Source organism: Oncorhynchus mykiss, chromosome 19 (assembly GCF_013265735.2).
Source record: "Oncorhynchus mykiss isolate Arlee chromosome 19, USDA_OmykA_1.1, whole genome shotgun sequence".
Classification (NCBI taxonomy): domain Eukaryota; kingdom Metazoa; phylum Chordata; class Actinopteri; order Salmoniformes; family Salmonidae; genus Oncorhynchus; species Oncorhynchus mykiss.
Window position 1 is genome coordinate 8,435,432 of NC_048583.1, and position 18,852 is coordinate 8,454,283.

Consider the following 18,852-nt stretch of genomic DNA (forward strand, 5'->3'; position numbering starts at 1 on the left):
ACTTCCCTCCCTCTCTCCCCCTCTCTCATTAATATTCATTTATCTCTCTCTCTCTCTCTCTCTCTCTCTCTCTCTCTCTCTCTCTCACTCACTCACTCACTCACTCACTCACTCACTCACTCACTCACTCACTCACTGACTCACTGACTGACTCATTAATATTAATTGATCCAGAAACAGATCCAAGGCACTCTCCCCCTCTCTCGTCTGATTGACTCCAACTCTGCCTCACTGGTGATTGACATGGCTGCTGTCCAATCAAAACCCACTCGGCCCATATTTTAACGTGTGGTTGCGTCATTGTGAGGTCTGTTGGCTCACATGTGTTGCATCCAATGGGAATACAATGTTGGCCGGCCGGACACTCCTTGGCGTATGTGTGCGTGTTCTGCGTGACGTTCCATTGAGAGAAGTCAGTATATTTCCTTATTTAGATCAGGAAATCTAGGGATTAGTCACTAATAGTTAATGTGCTGTTCCGTACTATTGATGTCATCCGAGGGATGATTCTGATCAAAACAATACGAACGTATTCATAATGTATTTTATATACCGCTTAAAAGTGTCTTCTGTCTTCTGTACAGTACATTGAGTGCATTCATACACTTTATGACCCCAGAGGGAATCAAACCCACCACCCTGGTGTTCAGTATATAACCCCAGAGGGAATCAAACCCACCACCCTGGTGTTCAGTATATAACCCCAGAGGGAATCAAACCCACCACCCTGGTGTTCAGTATATAACCCCAGAGGGAATCAAACCCATCACCCTGGTGTTCAGTATATAAACCCAGAGAGAATCAAACCATCACCCTGATGTTCAGTATATAAACCCAGAGGGAATCAAACCCATCACCCTGATGTTCAGTATATAAACCCAGAGGGAATCAAACCCATCACCCTGGTGTTCAGCATATAACCCCAGAGGCAACCCACCACCCTGGTGTTCAGTATATAACCCCAGAGGGAATCAAACCCACCACCCTGGTGTTCAGTATATAACCCCAGAGGGAATCAAACCCACCACCCTGGTGTTCAGTATATAACCCCAGAGGGAATCAAACCCACCACCCTGGTGTTCAGTATATATCCCCAGAGGGAATCAAACCCACCACTCTGGTGTTCAGTATATAACCCCAGAGGGAACCAAACCCACCACCCTGGTGTTCAGTATATAACCCCAGAGGAAATAAAACCCACCACCCTGGTGTACAGTATATAACCCCAGAGGAAATAAAACCCACCACCCTGGTGTACAGTATATAACCCCAGAGGGAATCAAACCCAAACATTTCGCTACACTCACATTATCATCTGCTAACGATGTGTATGTGACAAATAACATTTGATTTGATTTGACCCACCACCCCGGTGTTCAGTATATATCCCCAGAGGGAATCAAACCCACCACTCTGGTGTTCAGTATATAACCCCAGAGGGAACCAAACCCACCACCCTGGTGTTCAGTATATAACCCCAGAGGAAATAAAACACACCACCCTGGTGTACAGTATATAACCCCAGAGGAAATAAAACCCACCACCCTGGTGTACAGTATATAACCCCAGAGGGAATCAAACCCAAACATTTCGCTACACTCGCATTATCATCTGCTAACCATGTGTATGTGACAAATAACATTTGATTTGATTTGACCCACCACCCCGGTGTTCAGTATATATCCCCAGAGGGAATCAAACCCACCACTCTGGTGTTCAGTATATAACCCCAGAGGGAACCAAACCCACCACCCTGGTGTTCAGTATATAACCCCAGAGGAAATAAAACCCACCACCCTGGTGTACAGTATATAACCCCAGAGGGAATCAAACCGAAACATTTCGCTACACTCGCATTATCATCTGCTAACCATGTGTATGTGACAAATAACATTTGATTTGATTTGACCCACCACCCTGGTGTTCAGTATTTAACCACAGAGGGAATCAAACCCACCACCCTGGTGTTCAGTATATAACCCCAGAGGCAACCCACCACCCTGGTGTTCAGTATATAGCCCCAGAGGCAACCCACCACCCTGGTGTTCAGTATTTAACCACAGAGGGAATCAAACCCACCACCCTGGTGTTCAGTATATAACCCCAGAGGCAACCCACCACCCCGGTGTTCAGTATATAACCCCAGAGGCAACCCACCACCCTGGTGTTCAGTATTTAACCACAGAGGGAATCAAACCCACCACCCTGGTGTTCAGTATATAACCCCAGAGGCAACCCACCACCCTGGTGTTCAGTATATAACTCCAGAGGCAACCCACCACCCTAGTGTTGCTGGTGCCATGCAAATTCACTTCCCACAGCAGATGAGGCTGTTGGGAGGAGCTATAGGATGACAGGCTCATTGTAGTGGCTGGAAGGGAATCAATGGAACGGTATAATTTGCATCAAACATATGGAAACCACACGTTTTACTTTGTTCCATTCCAGCTATTACAATGAGCCTGTCCTCCCACCAGCCTCCACTGTTCCACAGAGACACCCAGGCTCTGTCCCAAACGGAACCCTGTAGTGCACTACTGTTGACCAGAGCCCTGTGGGCTGTTTTGTTTTTATGTTGTGTACTGTTGTTGGTTTTGTTATGCTGTGGCTGTAATTGTCTTTTAATTGTCTATTCATTCATTCAACCAATCAATCAAGTTTCCCAATTTACACTCCCCTATGCATGTCCGGCGCTGCCAGAGCCTCCCTTCCCTCCGGCACTGCCAGAGCCACCCTTCACTCCGGCGCTGCCAGAGCCGCCCTTCACTCCGGCGCTGCCAGAGCCGCCCCTTCACTCCGGCGCTGCCAGAGCCGCCCTTCACTCCGGCGCTGCCAGAGCCGCCCTTCACTCCGGCGCTGCCAGAGCCGCCCCTTCACTCCGGCGCTGCCAGAGCCGCCCTTCACTCCGGAGCTGCCAGAGCCGCCCTTCACTCCGGCGCTGCCAGAGCCGCCCTTCACTCCGGAGCTGCCAGAGCCGCCCCTTCACTCCGGCGCTGCCAGAGCCGCCCTTCACTCCGGAGCTGCCAGAGCCGCCCTTCACTCCGGAGCTGCCAGAGCCGCCCCTTCACTCCGGCGCTGCCAGAGCCGCCCTTCACTCCGGAGCTGCCAGAGCCGCCCTTCACTCCAGTGGCGCCCTCTACGAGGGTCTTCAGTCCGGGGCCCGCTGCGAGGGTCCCGCACCCAGCCGCCTCCGTAAGGAAGGCCCACCCGGACCCTCCCCTTTAGAGTCAGGTTTTGCACCCAAGCCGCCTCCGTAAGGAAGGCCCACCCGGACCCTCCCCTTTAGATTCAAGTTTTGCGGCCAGAGTCCGCACCTTTGAGGGGGGTACTGTCACGCCCTGGCCATAGAGAGGCTTTTATTCTCTATTTTGGTTTGGCCAGGGCGTGACTAGGGTGGGCATTCTATGTTCCTTTTTCTATGTTTTCGTATTTCTTTGTTTTTGGCCGGGTATGGTTCTCAATCAGGGACAGCTGTCTATCGTTGTCTCTGATTGAGAACCATACTTAGGTAGCTCTTACCCACATGGGTTTTGTGGGTAGTTATTTTCTGTTTAGTGTGTTTTTCACCTGACGGAGCTGTTTCGGTGGTTTCTTTTGTTCCTTGTTGTATTTAGTGTTCAGTTTATTAAAATAATGATGAACATCTCCAACGCTGCATCTTGGTCCTCACCTTCTTCCACCAACGGTGGTTACAGGAGCGGTCTTCTGGTCAGGCTCCGTAGACGGGCACATCACGCACCGCTCCCGAGCATACTACTAGCCAATGTCCAGTCTCTTGACAACAAGGTAGACGAAATCTGAGCAAGAGTTGCCTTCCAGAGAGACATCAGAGACTGTAAGGTTCTTTGTTTCACGGAAACATGGCTCACTAGGTACAGCCACCTGGTTTCTTCATGCATCGCACCGGCAGAAACAAGCATCTCTCTGTTAAGAAGAAGGGCGGGGGTGTATGCCTTATGATTAACGAGATGTGGTGTAATCATAACAACATACAGGAACTCAAGTCCATTTGTTCACCTGACCTAGAATTCCTTACAATCAAATGCCGACCGCATTTTCTACCAAGAGAATTCTCTTCGATGATAATCACAGTCGTGTATATTCCCCCCAAGCAGACACATCGACGGCCCTGAAAGAACTTAATTTGACTCTCATTCGCGCAAAACTGAAAGCGCGAACCACTGCTTTTAATCAGGGCAAGGTGACCGGAAATAATGACCGAATACAAACAGTGTAGCTATTCCCTCCACAAGGCAATCAAATAAGCTAAGCGTCAGTATAGAGACAAAGTAGAGTCGCAATTCAACGGCTCAGACACGTGTATGTGGCAGGGTCTACAGTCAATCACGGACTACAAAAGAAAAACCAGCCCCGTCGCGGACCACAATGTCTTGCTCCCAGACAGACTAAACAACTTCTTTGCTCGCTTTGAGGACAATACAGTGCCACTGACACGGTTCTCTACCAAAACCTGCGGGCTCTCCTTCACTGTAGCCAACATGAGTAAAACATTTAAACGTGTTTGCCCTCGCAAGGCTGCAGGACCAGACGGCGTCCCTAGCCGCGTCCTCAGAGCATGTGCAGACCAGCCTGCTGGTGTGTTTACGGACATATTCAATCAATCCCTATCCCAGTCTGCTGTTCCCACATGCTTCAAGAGGGCCACCATTGTTTCTGTTCCCAAGAAAGCTAAGGTAACTGAGCTAAATGACTACCACCCCGTAGCACTCACTTCAGTCATCATGAAGTGCTTTGAGAGACTAGTCAAGGACCATATCACCTCCACCCTACCTGAAACCCTAGACCCACTACAATTTGCTTACTGCCCCAAAAGGTCCACAGACAACGCAATCACAATCACACTGCACACTGCACACTGCCCTAACCCATCTGGACAAGAGGAATACCTATGTAAGAATGCTGTTCATCAACTACTGCTCAGCATTTAACACCATAGTACCCTCCAAACCCGCCCTGTGTAACTGGGTCCTTGACTTCCTGACGGGACGCCCCCAGGTGGTGAGGGTAGGAAACAACATCTCCACCCCGCTGATCCTCAACACTGGGGACACACAAGGGTGCGTTCTGTTCACCCACGACTGCGTGGCCATGCACACCTCCAACTCTATCATCAAGTTTGCAGACGACACTACAGTGGTAGGCTTGATTACCAACAATGACGAGATGGCCTACAGGGAGGAGGTGAGGGCCCTCAGAGTGTGGTGTCAGGATAACAACCTCACACTCAATGTCAACAAAACAAAGGAGATGATCGTGGACTTCAGGAAACAGCAGAGGGAGCACCCCCCTATCCACATCTACGGGAGAGTAGTGGAGAGGATGGAAAGTTTTATGTTCCTTGGCGTACACATCACAGACAAACTGAAATGGTCCACCCACACAGACAGCGTGGTGAAGAAGGCGCAGAAACACTCACAAACTTTTACAGATGCATCCTGTCGGGCTGTATCACCGTCTGGTATGGCAACTGCTCTGCCCATAACCGTAAGGCTCTCCAGAGGGTCTCCAGAGGGTCGTGAGGTCTGCGTAACGCATCACTGGGGGCAAACTACCTGCCCTCCAGGACACCTACAACACCCGATGTCACAGGAAAGCTAAAAAGATCATCAAGGACAACAACCACCTGAGCCACCGCCTGTTCACCCCGCTATCATCCAGAAGGTCAGTACAGGTGCATCAAAGGGGGACCGAGAGACTGAAAAACAGCCTCTATCTCAAGGCCTGTTAAACAGCCATCACTAACATTGAGTGGCTGCTGCCAACATACTGACTCAACTCTAGCTACTTTAATCATGGAAACATTTATGTAATAAATGTATCACTAGCCACTTTAAACAATGCCACTTTATATATTGTTTACATACCCTACATTACTCATCTCATATGTATAAACTGTACTCTATACCATCTACTGCATCTTGCCTATGCCGTTCGGCCATCAGTCATTCATATATCTTTATGTACATGTTCTTATTTATTCCTTTACACTTACGTGTATAAGGTCATTTTTGTGAAATTGTTAGGTTGGATTACTTGTTAGATATTAGTGCATGCTCGGAACTAGAAGCACAAGCATTTCGCTACACTCGCATTAACCTCTGCTAACCATGTGTATGTGACAAATATAATTTGATTTGATTTGAATATGAGACCAAATACTAAACTTTTGAGTACTTTAATACACTATAAGTGAATTTGTCCCTATATTTATGACACCTTCAAATGGGGGTACTAGATACATAAAGTGAGTTCATTTCTAGACGGTAAAACTGACTTGTATGAAAATACCCTTAAAAGAAGGTGACACTCTGTACTGTTGCCTCATGTGAAACATTTGATCTTAAATCCGAAATGCTGGAGTTTATAAAAGCTTTAGCTTCACCGTCCGAATAAATACGGAGTGGAGTGTATGCCATGGCCATGAAGCAGCGTTTCCCAAACGTAATAATCAACTCATTACCGGCTCTGTTTAAATGTGCACCCCTTGGGGAAACAGCCAAAAAGGCTATATATAGTCTGTTCCACATACATTAAGGCTCATATGAAGAAAACACAGGCCCGATATGATGTAATATTTATGTATAGTCATATTATTATCAGTGGCGTAGTGGAGGTTTAACACATATAAACACATATTGTAAAAAAAATGCATTGAATATATAGGAAGTGTTAATTTATTCACCACCAAGGGTGATCAGCGTTTACACAACACATTTTTTTTTTATCACTACTGTACATTTCTGATTATTACTGTATGTTTAAATATAATATTATTCCAACAGAGCAGGTGTTTCCTGCATGGTGGTGCCATTCTCTGTCTCCACACTGCTGCTCTTACTGCCATCTGCTTTGAAAGAGATGGAGGAAGGAGAGAGAGTTGGGGAGAGATGAAGGTGTTAGAGAGAGAGAGAGAGGAGAGAGAGATGGAGGAAGGAGAGAGAGATGGAGGAAGGAGAGAGAGATCGAGGGAGGAGAGAGAGATGGAGGAAGGAGAGAGAGATGGAGGAAGGAGAGAGAGATGGAGGGAGGAGAGAGAGATGGAGGAAGGAGAGAGAGATGGAGAAAGGAGAGAGTTGGGGAGAGAGAGAGAGAGAGAGAGAGAGAGAGAAAGAGAGAGAGAGAGAAAGTGAGGAGGAAGGGACTGTGAGAGCGAAAGGTGGGGAGAGATAAATGAGAGAGGGAGAGAGAATGAGGGAGAGAAAGAGAAAGAGGGGAGGAAGGGCTTGTGAGAGAGACGTGAGGAAAAATAAACAGGAGAGATAGAGAGAGAGAGAGAGAGTGGTGTGTGTTCAGGCAGTTGGGCCTGTCCTCATTCACTTTGATCTGGACTGTGTTTCCATGCCGTAGGGCCTGTCATCATTCACTTTGATCTGGACTGTGTGTTTCCAGGCAGTAGGGCCTGTCCTCATTCACTATGAACTGGACTGTGTGTTTCCAGGCAGTAGGGCCTGTCCTCATTCACTTTGATCTGGACTGTGTGTTTCCAGGCAGTAGGGCCTGTCATCATTCACTATGAACTGGACTGTGTGTTTACAGGCAGTAGGGCCTGTCCTCATTCACTATGAACTGGACTGTGTGTTTACAGGCAGTAGGGCCTGTCCTCATTCACTATGAACTGGACTGTGTGTTTACAGGCAGTAGGGCCTGCCCTCATTCACTATGAACTGGACTGTGTGTTTACAGGCAGTAGGGCCTGTCCTCATTCACTTTGAACTGGACTGTGTGTTTCCAGGCAGTAGGGCCTGTCATCATTCACTATGAACTGGACTGTGTGTTTCCAGGCAGTAGGACCTGTCATCATTCACTATGAACTGGACTGTGTGTTTCCAGGCAGTAGGACCTGTCATCATTCACTATGAACTAGACTGTGTGTTTCCAGGCAGTAGGACCTGTCATCATTCACCATGAACTGGACTGTGTGTTTCCAGGCAGTAGGACCTGTCATCATTCACCATGAACTGGACTGTGTGTTTACAGGCAGTAGGGCCTGTCCTCATTCACTATGAACTGGACTGTGTGTTTCCAGGCAGTAGGACCTGTCATCATTCACTATGAACTGGACTGTGTGTTTCCAGGCAGTAGGGCCTGTCCTCATTCACTATGAACTGGACTGTGTGTTTACAGGCAGTAGGGCCTGTCCTCATTCACTTTGAACTGGACTGTGTGTTTCCAGGCAGTAGGGCCTGTCATCATTCACTATGAACTGGACTGTGTGTTTCCAGGTAGTAGGACCTGTCATCATTCACTATGATCTGCACTGTGTGTTTCCAGGCAGTAGGGCCTGTCCTCATTCACTATGAACTAGACTTTGTGTTTCCAGGCAGTAGGGCCTGTCCTCATTCACTTTGAACTGGACTGTGTGTTTCCAGGCAGTAGGGCCTGCCATCATTCACTATGAACTGGACTGTGTGTTTACAGGCAGTAGGGCCTGTCCTCATTCACTTTGGTCTGGACTGTGTGTTTCCAGGCAGTAGGGCCTGTCATCATTCACTTTGATCTGGACTGTGTGTTTCCAGGCAGTAGGGCCTGTCCTCATTCACTATGAACTGGACTGTGTGTTTCCAGGCAGTAGGGCCTGTCATCATTCACTTTGATCTGGACTGTGTGTTTACAGGCAGTAGGGCCTGTCCTCATTCACTATGAACTGGACTGTGTGTTTCCAGGCAGTAGGGCCTGTCCTCATTCACTATGAACTGGACTGTGTGTTTCCAGGCAGTAGGGCCTGTCCTCATTCACTATGAACTGGACTGTGTGTTTCCAGGCAGTAGGGCCTGCCATCATTCACTATGAACTGGACTGTGTGTTTACAGGCAGTAGGGCCTGTCCTCATTCACTATGAACAGGACTGTGTGTTTACAGGCAGTAGGGCCTGTCCTCATTCACTTTGAACTGGACTGTGTGTTTCCAGGCAGTAGGGCCTGTCATCATTCACTATGAACTGGACTGTGTGTTTCCAGGCAGCAGCAACAGCGTGACTTCAGATCATTAGAACACATTCACCAAAAGACACAAAACACACCTGAAAGTATTTCTGCAGTAATGTAAATACCACAGGAGTCCTCTTACATGTGGGAACTTTTACAGTCCTGTTAATAAAACAACCATGAACAGGTAGGCTCTCCACCTCAGTTATGAACATCAGAAACAACAAGTCCAACAACTAATGCTAGCCTGAATGAGATGAGCTAAAATCTAACAAGGGAACATTTAGATAAATGCTCTCAAACTTTTTCAGCTATTTAACAGTCAAAATATCAGCACTAGCTGTGCCACCAGAGACTCTGGGTCTGCGCCCAGGCTCTGTCGCTGCCGGCCGCGACCGGGAGGTCGGTGGGGCGACGCACAATTGGCCTAGCGTCGTCCGGGTTAGGGAGGGTTTGGCCGGTAGGGATATCCTTGTCTCATCGCGCACCAGCGACTCCTGTGGCGGGCCGGGCACAGTGCACACTAACCAAGGTCACCAGGTGCACAGTGTTTCCTCCGACACCGCTCCGGCTGGCTTCTGGGTTGAATGCTCGGTGTGTTAAGAAGCAGTGCGGCTTGGTTGGGTTGTGTTTCAGAGGACACATGACTTTCGACCTTTGTCTCTCCCGAGCCCGTACGGAAGTTGTAGCGATGAGACAAGATAGTAACTACTAACAATTGGATACCACGAAATTGGGGAGAAAAAAGGGGGTAAAATTCAAATTTTTTAACAAAAAAAACTAATTAAATGTCATTTAAAAAAAAGTAAAAAGTAAAAATAGAACCCATTTTTAAAAACTCTAAAGTCGGTTTTGTTGCTTAAACTGGGAATTGAATATATTTTACTGATATTATTGTCTGTTTGTTTCACATCTACAAAGTAGCTAAAATACTGTCAGTTCCACTTTAAGAGACTATTGTAATATTGATGTACTGTCAATTAAGATACTATTGTAATATTGATGTACTGTACATTATGAGCCTGTTGTAATATTGATGTACTATGTACTATTGTAATATTGATGTACTATGTACTATTGTAATATTGATGTACTATGTACTATTGTAATATTGATGTACTATGTACTATTGTAATATTGATGTACTGTACATTAAGAGACTATTGTAATACTGATGTACTGTACATTAAGAGACTATTGTAATATTGATGTACTGTACATTAAGAGACTATTGTAATATTGATGTACTATGTACTATTGTAATATTGATGTACTGTACATTAAGAGACTATTGTAATATTGATGTACTGTACATTAAGAGACTATTGTAATATTGATGTACTATGTACTATTGTAATATTGATGTACTGTACATTAAGAGACTATTGTAATATTGATGTACTATGTACTATTGTAATATTGATGTACTGTACATTAAGAGACTATTGTAATATTGATGTACTGTACATTAAGAGACTATTGTAATATTGATGTACTATGTACTATTGTAATATTGATGTACTATGTACTATTGTAATACTGATGTACTGTACATTAAGAGACTATTGTAATATTGATGTACTGTACATTAAGATACTATTGTAATATTGATGTAATGTACATTAAGATACTATTGTAATATTGATGTAATATGTACTATTGTAATATTGATGTACTGTACATTAAGAGACTATTGTAATATTGATGTACTGTACATTAAGATACTATTGTAATATTGATGTACTATGTACTATTGTAATATTGATGTACTGTACATTAAGATACTATTGTAATATTGATGTAATATGTACTATTGTAATATTGATGTACTGTACATTAAGAGACTATTGTAATATTGATGTACTGTACATTAAGATACTATTGTAATATTGATGTAATATGTACTATTGTAATATTGATGTACTGTACATTAAGATACTATTGTAATATTGATGTAATATGTACTATTGTAATATTGATGTACTGTACATTAAGAGACTATTGTAATATTGATGTACTGTACATTAAGAGACTATTGTAATATTGATGTACTATGTACTATTGTAATATTGATGTACTGTACATTAAGATACTATTGTAATATTGATGTAATATGTACTATTGTAATATTGATGTACTGTACATTAAGAGACTGTTGTAATATTGATGTACTATGTACTATTGTAATATTGATGTACTATGTACTATTGTAATATTGATGTACTGTACATTAAGAGACTATTGTAATATTGATGTACTGTACATTAAGAGACTATTGTAATATTGATGTACTATGTACTATTGTAATATTGATGTACTATGTACTATTGTAATATTGATGTACTCTACATTAAGAGACTATTGTAATATTGATGTACTATGTACTATTGTAATATTGATGTACTATGTACTATTGTAATATTGATGTACTATGTACTATTGTAATATTGATGTACTGTACATTAAGAGACTATTGTAATATTGATGTACTATGTACTATTGTAATATTGATGTACTATGTACTATTGTAATATTGATGTACTATGTACTATTGTAATATTGATGTACTATGTACTATTGTAATATTGATGTACTATTGTAATATTGATGTACTATGTACTATTGTAATATTGGTGTACTCTACATTAAGAGACAATTGTAGTATTGATGGTGTTACATGGTAACTGTTATCATCTACAAATGGACATTTGCCTGGAAGTCGAAGAAAGTATTGGTGTGTGTGTGTGTGTGTGTATGTATGTGTGTGTGTGTGCGTGCGTACGTGCGTGCGCGTGTGTGTGTGTGTGTGTGTATGTGTGTGTGTGTGTGTGTGTGTCCCTCTGGACTTTCCAAGGCTGATATCCAAATCCTTCAAATGATACGCCCACGCAAATCATTTTTTCAAAACAAAGTTCAGTATTTATTTCTTTATATAATGTTGCCTCTTTCCTTCCACAGTGAGAAAGATGACAGCAGAAGACAACTCAATCTCCTCACACAGTCAAGTAGACACCAAAATATTGTTTTCTCACACATACACACACACTCTCTCACTAGGTCAAACAGGCAGGTTTCATTTACAGTCCAATCACTGGGTAAAATGGTATGACTGGGGCTTTGGTCGTCTGAAAGTGACCTGACTGCCATGGCCACAGAAGAGCACCGAGGCCCAGTTTGACCTCACCCTAATGGCTGACATATATGGACGGACACAGTGTTACCACAGCAGGACAGAACACAAACCAATCCCTGGACTCTATTATTAGTGAACAGCGTATTGTTGAGTCCATAGAATCCTGTTTCTATGGTTGACTCACATGTATTGAAAGGCTGTTTCCCAAAGGGCACCTTACTCCCTATTCAGTGGTCTACGTTTGAATGAGGCCCATGCATAGGGGACAGGGTGCCATTTGGGATTCATCCCAAAATCTCCAACTGATTAACATAGGTAATGCTTTTCTTTAAAAGCGAGGTGATTTTAGAAAGCACAATCTATGTAACTACTGTAACAGAAATAGATTGGGATGACATTACATGGAGCTGCAAGACTCTGTCTGTGTCTGTCTGTCTGTCTGTCTGTCTGTATCTCTCTCTCTTTCTCTCTGTCTGTCTGTTTCTCACCACTTAGTCTAGAAACTCATAACATAAGGTGTGTGTGTGTGTGTGTGTGTGTGTGTGTGTGTGTGTGTGCGTGTGTGTGTGTGCCTCTGTTCTCCTCCTACTCATACCCTATCTCAACCTGTCCTTGCCCTCTTCACCTCTACTGAAAACATCTATGTAAAAGGAACGGTCTCTCTCCTCCCTCCCTCCTTCCTCCCCTCTTTCTCTCTCTCTCCTTCTTCCTTCCACTCCCTCCTTTAATTTCTCTCTCTCTTCAGAGGGATGGAGCACGCAGGGGTGAGTGCTTTACAGAAACAGGTGACCGGTAGGATAAAGAAAGGAAGAGAGAGAGACAGAGAGAGAGGGGAAGAAGGAGGGAGGGAGGGATGATTCGTCAGCACGCCTACCCACCCTCCTACAAAGCCTTGTAGAAACTCAGACAAAACGAGTAGGAGGAAAGGAAGAGGAGAGGAAGTCTGTTTTTGGTCACCTCCTCAGAGGTCCTCCTCCTTTCTCTGACGTTGCTTCAGCTGTCCGCCAATCAGATTCCAGTCTCTCTTTTAAACTGTCTTCCGTCGATCACTGGTCGCCAAGGCATGAATAGGTCAGTCAGTCTGTCTCTGTCAGCAAGTCAAGGAATTATGTCTCTCTGTGAGTCAGCAAAGTCTGTGAGTGACAATTTGGTCCCTCTGTTGTTCTGTCCATCTGTCAATCAATCTCAGTAAAGCCACAATGTAACTCTCCTTGTCTCTCCCTGCTGGGAAGCTGCCAGGCTTTTCCATCCATTCATTTTGTGCCAGGATCTCTGAGCTCAGTAGTCCAGAACAGTCCTATTGGAATAATATGGCTGGTCAATCACTAGTCGGTCTTATTGGTTTGGACTGTCCAGTCCAGTCCAGTCATCACGTGTGCCATTCTATGTCTCTTTCAGTTCCACTTCTAGATCTCTTCTTGAGTTCTATGCAGTTCAGTTACTGGTTGATTCTTCTGAGTTGAACTAAGTTGATTCTTCTGAGTTGAACTAAGTTGATTCTGCTTAGTTGATGTGGGGAGGGGGAGTATTAGACTAGAGATATTGGAGTGGGTATGGTTGTCGGAATTGAGGGGCTGAGTTGAAAACACTTAATTTGTTTGTTTACTCATCATCCAGTTTTTGGCTATAGGACTAACAAGCAGTCATGGGCTCCGTCTGAAATGGCGCCCTGTTTCCTATGTAGTGCACTACTTTCACCTTCCAAAGAAGTGAGTGAGCATTCCAAGAGAGAGAACAAATTACTTAAAGAGATCAATTATTGATCAAGTAAAATCAGTTTGAAACACAACAGCTGCTGCACCCAAAGAAAAGTCTCACAAATGTTATTCAGAATCTCAAGAGGTCTTTTTATCTCTCAAACGGGTCATGTCACACATTCCGTCAATGACATCACAAACAAACAGCAATAGCCAATCAGAACAGCGACTGACACTGCCAGACAGGAAGCATCCTTCCCCTGTGGCTTCTATGGTGATGATGTCATATTTACAGGACATGAAGTTATACAAAAAACTGAACTTGAATACCTGAAGTGATTGCTTGTCTCTCCTATTAAGTATCTCATGGTCAAAGGCCAGTACTGTCATTTTCTCTCTCTTTCTTTCTTTCGTTCTTTCTTCATTTCACCGTGTCTCAAATTCCTTTGCTTTATTTATATTGCCTGCGCTGTCCTTGCTCCCTCTCTTCCGTTCTCTTTATTATTGAGAATCTCGACAACCCTCTCTCCCTCGCTCTCTGTCCTTTCCTGTTGCCCTTTCTTCTCTTCTCTTCTCTTCCACCCTCTGTCCTCTAGCTTCTTCCTTTGGTAACTTTTTAACTCATCACTCTCTCTGCCTTTCTGTCTCTCTACCTTTACATATCTCTCTACATATCCTCTCTCTGTGTGTCTTTCTGTCTCTCTACCTTTACATATCTCTCTACATATCCTCTCTCTGTGTGTCTTTCTCTCTCTCTACCTTTACATATCTCTCTACATATCCTCTCTCTGTGTGTCTTTCTCTCTCTCTACCTTTACATATCTCTCTACATATCCTCTCTCACCTTCTCGTACTCTGGTGACTGCCTCTCTTTCATCCCTTCTTTTCTCTCTCCCCTTAGCGATTTCTCTGTAAACAATCCGTTATAAAGTAGGCATCGTGGTAGACAACATATAAGAAGGAAATCCCAACTGCACTGCACCATCAAGTACACCCACCTATTTACAGTACAGTTGTCAGAGTTAGTACAACAGTAGAAATGTAGATACTGTCGTAACTGTAATCATAGCACTTGTAGTAGCAGACGTGTTCTGAATAGTAGTAGTCGTAACATGCATGTAAGAGTCGTAGAACTTGTAGTTGTAATATTCCTCCAAGTGACAACAGTTGTAGCATTCGCAACAGTAAGTAGCACTGGTGTTCGCTGTAGAGCGTTACAGGTGACCACTGACCCCTGATTGCAGGCGTCGTCACGGCAACCAACACACCAGACAGGTGAGATGCACCTGTTGTAGTAACAGCCTTGGTTGACTACTGTACTGTACTATATTGTACTATGTACAATAGTGTACTATGTACTGTCAGCCATTGTTGTTTAACCCTGCATTAAGTTAGAAGTAACAATCTAACCCCCCCCCCCTTTGTATCCCCTGCTGTCCTGTACTACTGACAGAGGTTATCCAGTAGGACATCAGAGGGTTAACTAGGGAGGTACAGAGTCTTTAACAAGGGGTTCCCCATGCCCTGAGAGGGGCTGGGGCGAAGACAGGAACGGGAAGTGGGTACTCAGTCTGATTCAGCCAAATATGAGGTGTAGATTGATGGAGAAGGCGAGTAGCGAGAGGGCGAGGAGGAGTGAGAGAGAGGGGGATGATGTGGGGGTGGAGGAGGAGTTGGGAGGGAGGCCATCGAAGTCAGGCGGACACTCGAGCTCGAAGCATCGCAGCGTGGTGCCGGCGTCCTCGTTCCCATAGTTCGCCCAGTACTCCTCAGCGTCGAGTTTGGGTAGGGCTGCCTCTTCCTCACCGAGCTCGTACTTGACGTTGGTGGAGGACACGATGGGTGGGTTGTTCTTTCCTTGGGGGAACGGGAAGGCCTTGATGGTCTCGGAGCTCTTCTCGAACACTGCCTTGGTCTGGGACTGGGGCTTGTGCTTGGAGAACCACCATCTTGTCTTGGTGCTGAAGGTCCTCGTGGTGGAGCCGGCCAGGGTGCCAGGGTCGGGGAGAGGGCAGAGGGCGAAGTCCATCTCACGGAGGAAGCGGAGGTCCATCCCGCGGCGGGGGGACGGGGAGGAACACAACAGCTCGGACGATGAGACGCGGGCGCCACGGAACCACTCCCACAGGGGGAGGGCCTCGCAGCCACAGGACCAGGGGTTCCCATTGAGACGGAGGAACTCGATGCCCTGGGTGTCACGGAGAGCCTGGCCGGGGAGCTCAGCCAATGAGTTGTTGAACAGGAAGAGCATGGTGAGGCGTCCGAGGTCGCGGAACGCCCTGCGGTTAACCTGGCGCACACGGTTGTCGTGGAGAAGAAGGCGGTCCAGGTTGACCAGGCCACGGAACACGTTCTCCGACAGAGTACGGATACGGTTTCCATGCAAGAAAAGCTGGCTCAGGTTGATGAGGTCAGAAAAGAGGTCATCCTGGAGGAAGTGGAGCTGGTTCTCCTACAAGGACGAAACAGGAAACAGGAAGAGGAAGTGGTCAGGTGGGATCAGGTGATGATGGGCTACATCTCAGTAGTGGTGAGGTGAGAAACATTTGCACCTTCCACTAAGGGCATCTCATAACTATCACTGATGCAGCATGATTTGAATCATGATACAACATGATGTAATTGTGATTGTGATTATATAAAATGATGTAATTTTCACAGCTATGAGAATTCCCTGTAGTGTGTGTGTATGCGTGTTGTGTGTGTTTTCATATGTGCCCATGTGTGCATGAATATATGTGTACTGCCCCTACCTGCAGGTAGAGGAACTGCAGGCTGTACAGCTTGTGGAACAGGTCGTGGGGCAGGGCGGTGAGCTTGCAGCGGTGCATGTGGAGACTCTGGAGTTTCTCCAGGCCCCTGAAGGCGCCTCCTTCCAGCCTGCGCAGGTGAGAGTTGTCCCCCAGGTCCAGCTCCTCTAGATCCCTCAGCTCACTGAAGGAGCCAGCCTCGATCCACGTGATGTTGTTGGAGAACAGCCACAGGACCTATAGGGGAGAGGGGAGGAGGGAGACGAGGAGGAGGGAGAGTGTGAATATCAATATGTATTCTAGGGTCAGGTATGGTCATATTGTAGGTAAGACTCTGGACTCAAACTCAAAAAGAAAAACAAGGGTTAGGAGCAAAGAGAGGCAGAGAGAGAGAGAGGGCAAAAGAATCACACACTCAAACACCCGCCATGTCTCCTTTAAACAATCTATAGTCTCTTACCTGAGTCCCGAAGCCGAAAGAGCCAACTCTGAGCTCCGTAATTCGGTTGTTCTGTAGGAACACACGCTGCGAGTCGTAGGGCACGCCGACGGGCACGGAGGTGAAGTTCTGCGCCTGGCAGCTCACGGTCATGGGAGTCGGGTAGCACACGCATAGATGCGGGCACGCCGCCGACGGACCGGGCTTGCCGAGGACCAGCCACACCACCAGCCACAGGGAGAGTCCGCCTGGGAGAGAGAGGGAAGCGGGGAGAAGTGAGTCTAGATGTGGGGTCGGGAAGGCGAAGCTAGCGGGAGCTGTCCGATAGCTGTGGTTCTGAAACTGTTTTGGTGGTGGCCCGGATGGCAAACTGCTGCTGGAAATGTGGCAATTGAATCCCAATACAGCTGTTCAGTCAAATCTCAGATCACAATCAAAGTGTTGCTTTATGTACCAAAGTAGTAATGGATGCAGTAATAGTTTTTTTCTCCCCAACATCCGTTTAAATTGTCACGTTTGAATACGGAGATATGAGGAAAAGATAGCCGGAGCTGTCCAGTAACAACGGTGCTGAAACCGTTGACGCAGACACTCAACTGCTGCACTAAAACCACATTGCTACCTTCAGTTGATGCCAAATACTTTATGCAAAGCCTTTGTCTAATCTGAATACCTAAAATGTATCATTTTGAAATTGTTGAAAACATTCGCAAAATATCATCATATTGGTGGAATGAGATTGTCATTTCAATACTGATTAAACAATTCACGCTCAATTTAGACAATATGGAAGCTCATAATCAGTAAAGATTACAGCATCATGAGCCCATATGATGACAGAGATGACGTCTGATCACTTTAGAAGGCGTGATTGAGTAACCAAGTCTGTGCGTAAAACTGCCTGTCTCTCTTTGCTTGCGTAAGGCATTACGCACGGCAGTATCTCAAAGTAAACCCAAGTAAATTGCATCTAAAACTATTACAAACATATTAAAAGTCTAAGTTAAGTTCCATATCTTACACAGGCGATATCTGTCTATTGAATAGTCGAAAATTAGGCCTACATCATAAAGTCAAATCAAAGTACAATCATAGCAAAATTGCAAGTTTAAAACGTCCCGTACTAAATCTATTTTACAAACGTATTGGAATTACAATCCATGTTGATGGCTGCATCTAACATGGCTGCAAAGCACGCATTTTGTTTAAATATTATCTGTGAATCGTGCATTCCATTGCTAACTGGGTGAATGATTACCAAACTATCAAATCAGATACTTTCTCAAAGTCATAGCAGCCTAACTAACGCACAACACCTCTTACACTATTACATCAGAAGACAAACAGAATATAACGGGAAACCGTTAGAAAAGTGGTAGAAATAGGTCAACTGGAGGAAGGATTCTCAAAACTATCAAGTAAGATAGTTTCTAAAAGTCATAGTAACTCGTGCACAACAGTATAAACCAATAGATGGTGGTAAGAAAATCCGTAGAAACTTACTTTTGCAGGTGCGCATGAATGAGCATTGTCTGCTCCGAGCGGTTGTAGGGGTGTCCATTTCAAACCAAAGCCGAAAGCGAGTTAGCTTGAGAGGGTAAAATACTGCCTGCTATCTCCGCTGACTGGTACTCTGGACGATTGGTTCCCGAGTCGGAGCGACTGAGAGAGTACCGAATGTTGGCTCCCGGTGTCCCATTTATACTCGAGAATCCCGTTAGCGCCTACGGTTGTGGGCACCACGGAATCCCCTACGTCACGGGCCAAGATCGAGGGAGGGGGGTAATTGACAGAAGAGAAAAAACGGAAAGAGGAGGGGCCGTGCACTGTGCGTGCGGGTGATGAGAGGATTCTTGGAGAGACCGCGCGCGCAACCGCAGATAGCCTA

At 45.3% G+C, this 18,852-nt stretch overlaps 1 protein-coding gene across 1 annotated transcript; it reads right to left on the reverse strand.

The window, feature by feature from the left end:
- Positions 1–12,130: 12,130 nt before the first annotated feature.
- LOC118941435 (reticulon-4 receptor-like 2) lies at positions 12,131–18,634 on the reverse strand. Its single transcript, XM_036954131.1, has 4 exons — positions 18,468–18,634; positions 16,986–17,212; positions 16,529–16,762; positions 12,131–16,227 (listed from the first exon to the last, which is right to left on the reverse strand). The coding sequence occupies exons 1-4, from the start codon at positions 18,523–18,525 to the stop codon at positions 15,352–15,354; spliced, it is 1,395 nt and encodes a 464-aa protein (XP_036810026.1). The 5' UTR covers positions 18,526–18,634; the 3' UTR covers positions 12,131–15,351.
- Positions 18,635–18,852: the final 218 nt, after the last annotated feature.

Bases quoted from the DNA above. Each gene is read 5' to 3' on its own strand.
- LOC118941435 (XM_036954131.1), bottom strand. From the start codon at position 18,525: ATGGACACCCCTACAACCGCTCGGAGCAGACAATGCTCATTCATGCGC. The intron at 17,213-18,467 runs GTAAGTTTCTAC...TCTCTCTCCCAG, and splicing joins ATTCATGCGCACCTGCAAAA to GCGGACTCTCCCTGTGGCTG. The intron at 16,228-16,528 runs GTAGGGGCAGTA...TCGTCCTTGTAG, and splicing joins TGCAGTTCCTCTACCTGCAG to GAGAACCAGCTCCACTTCCT.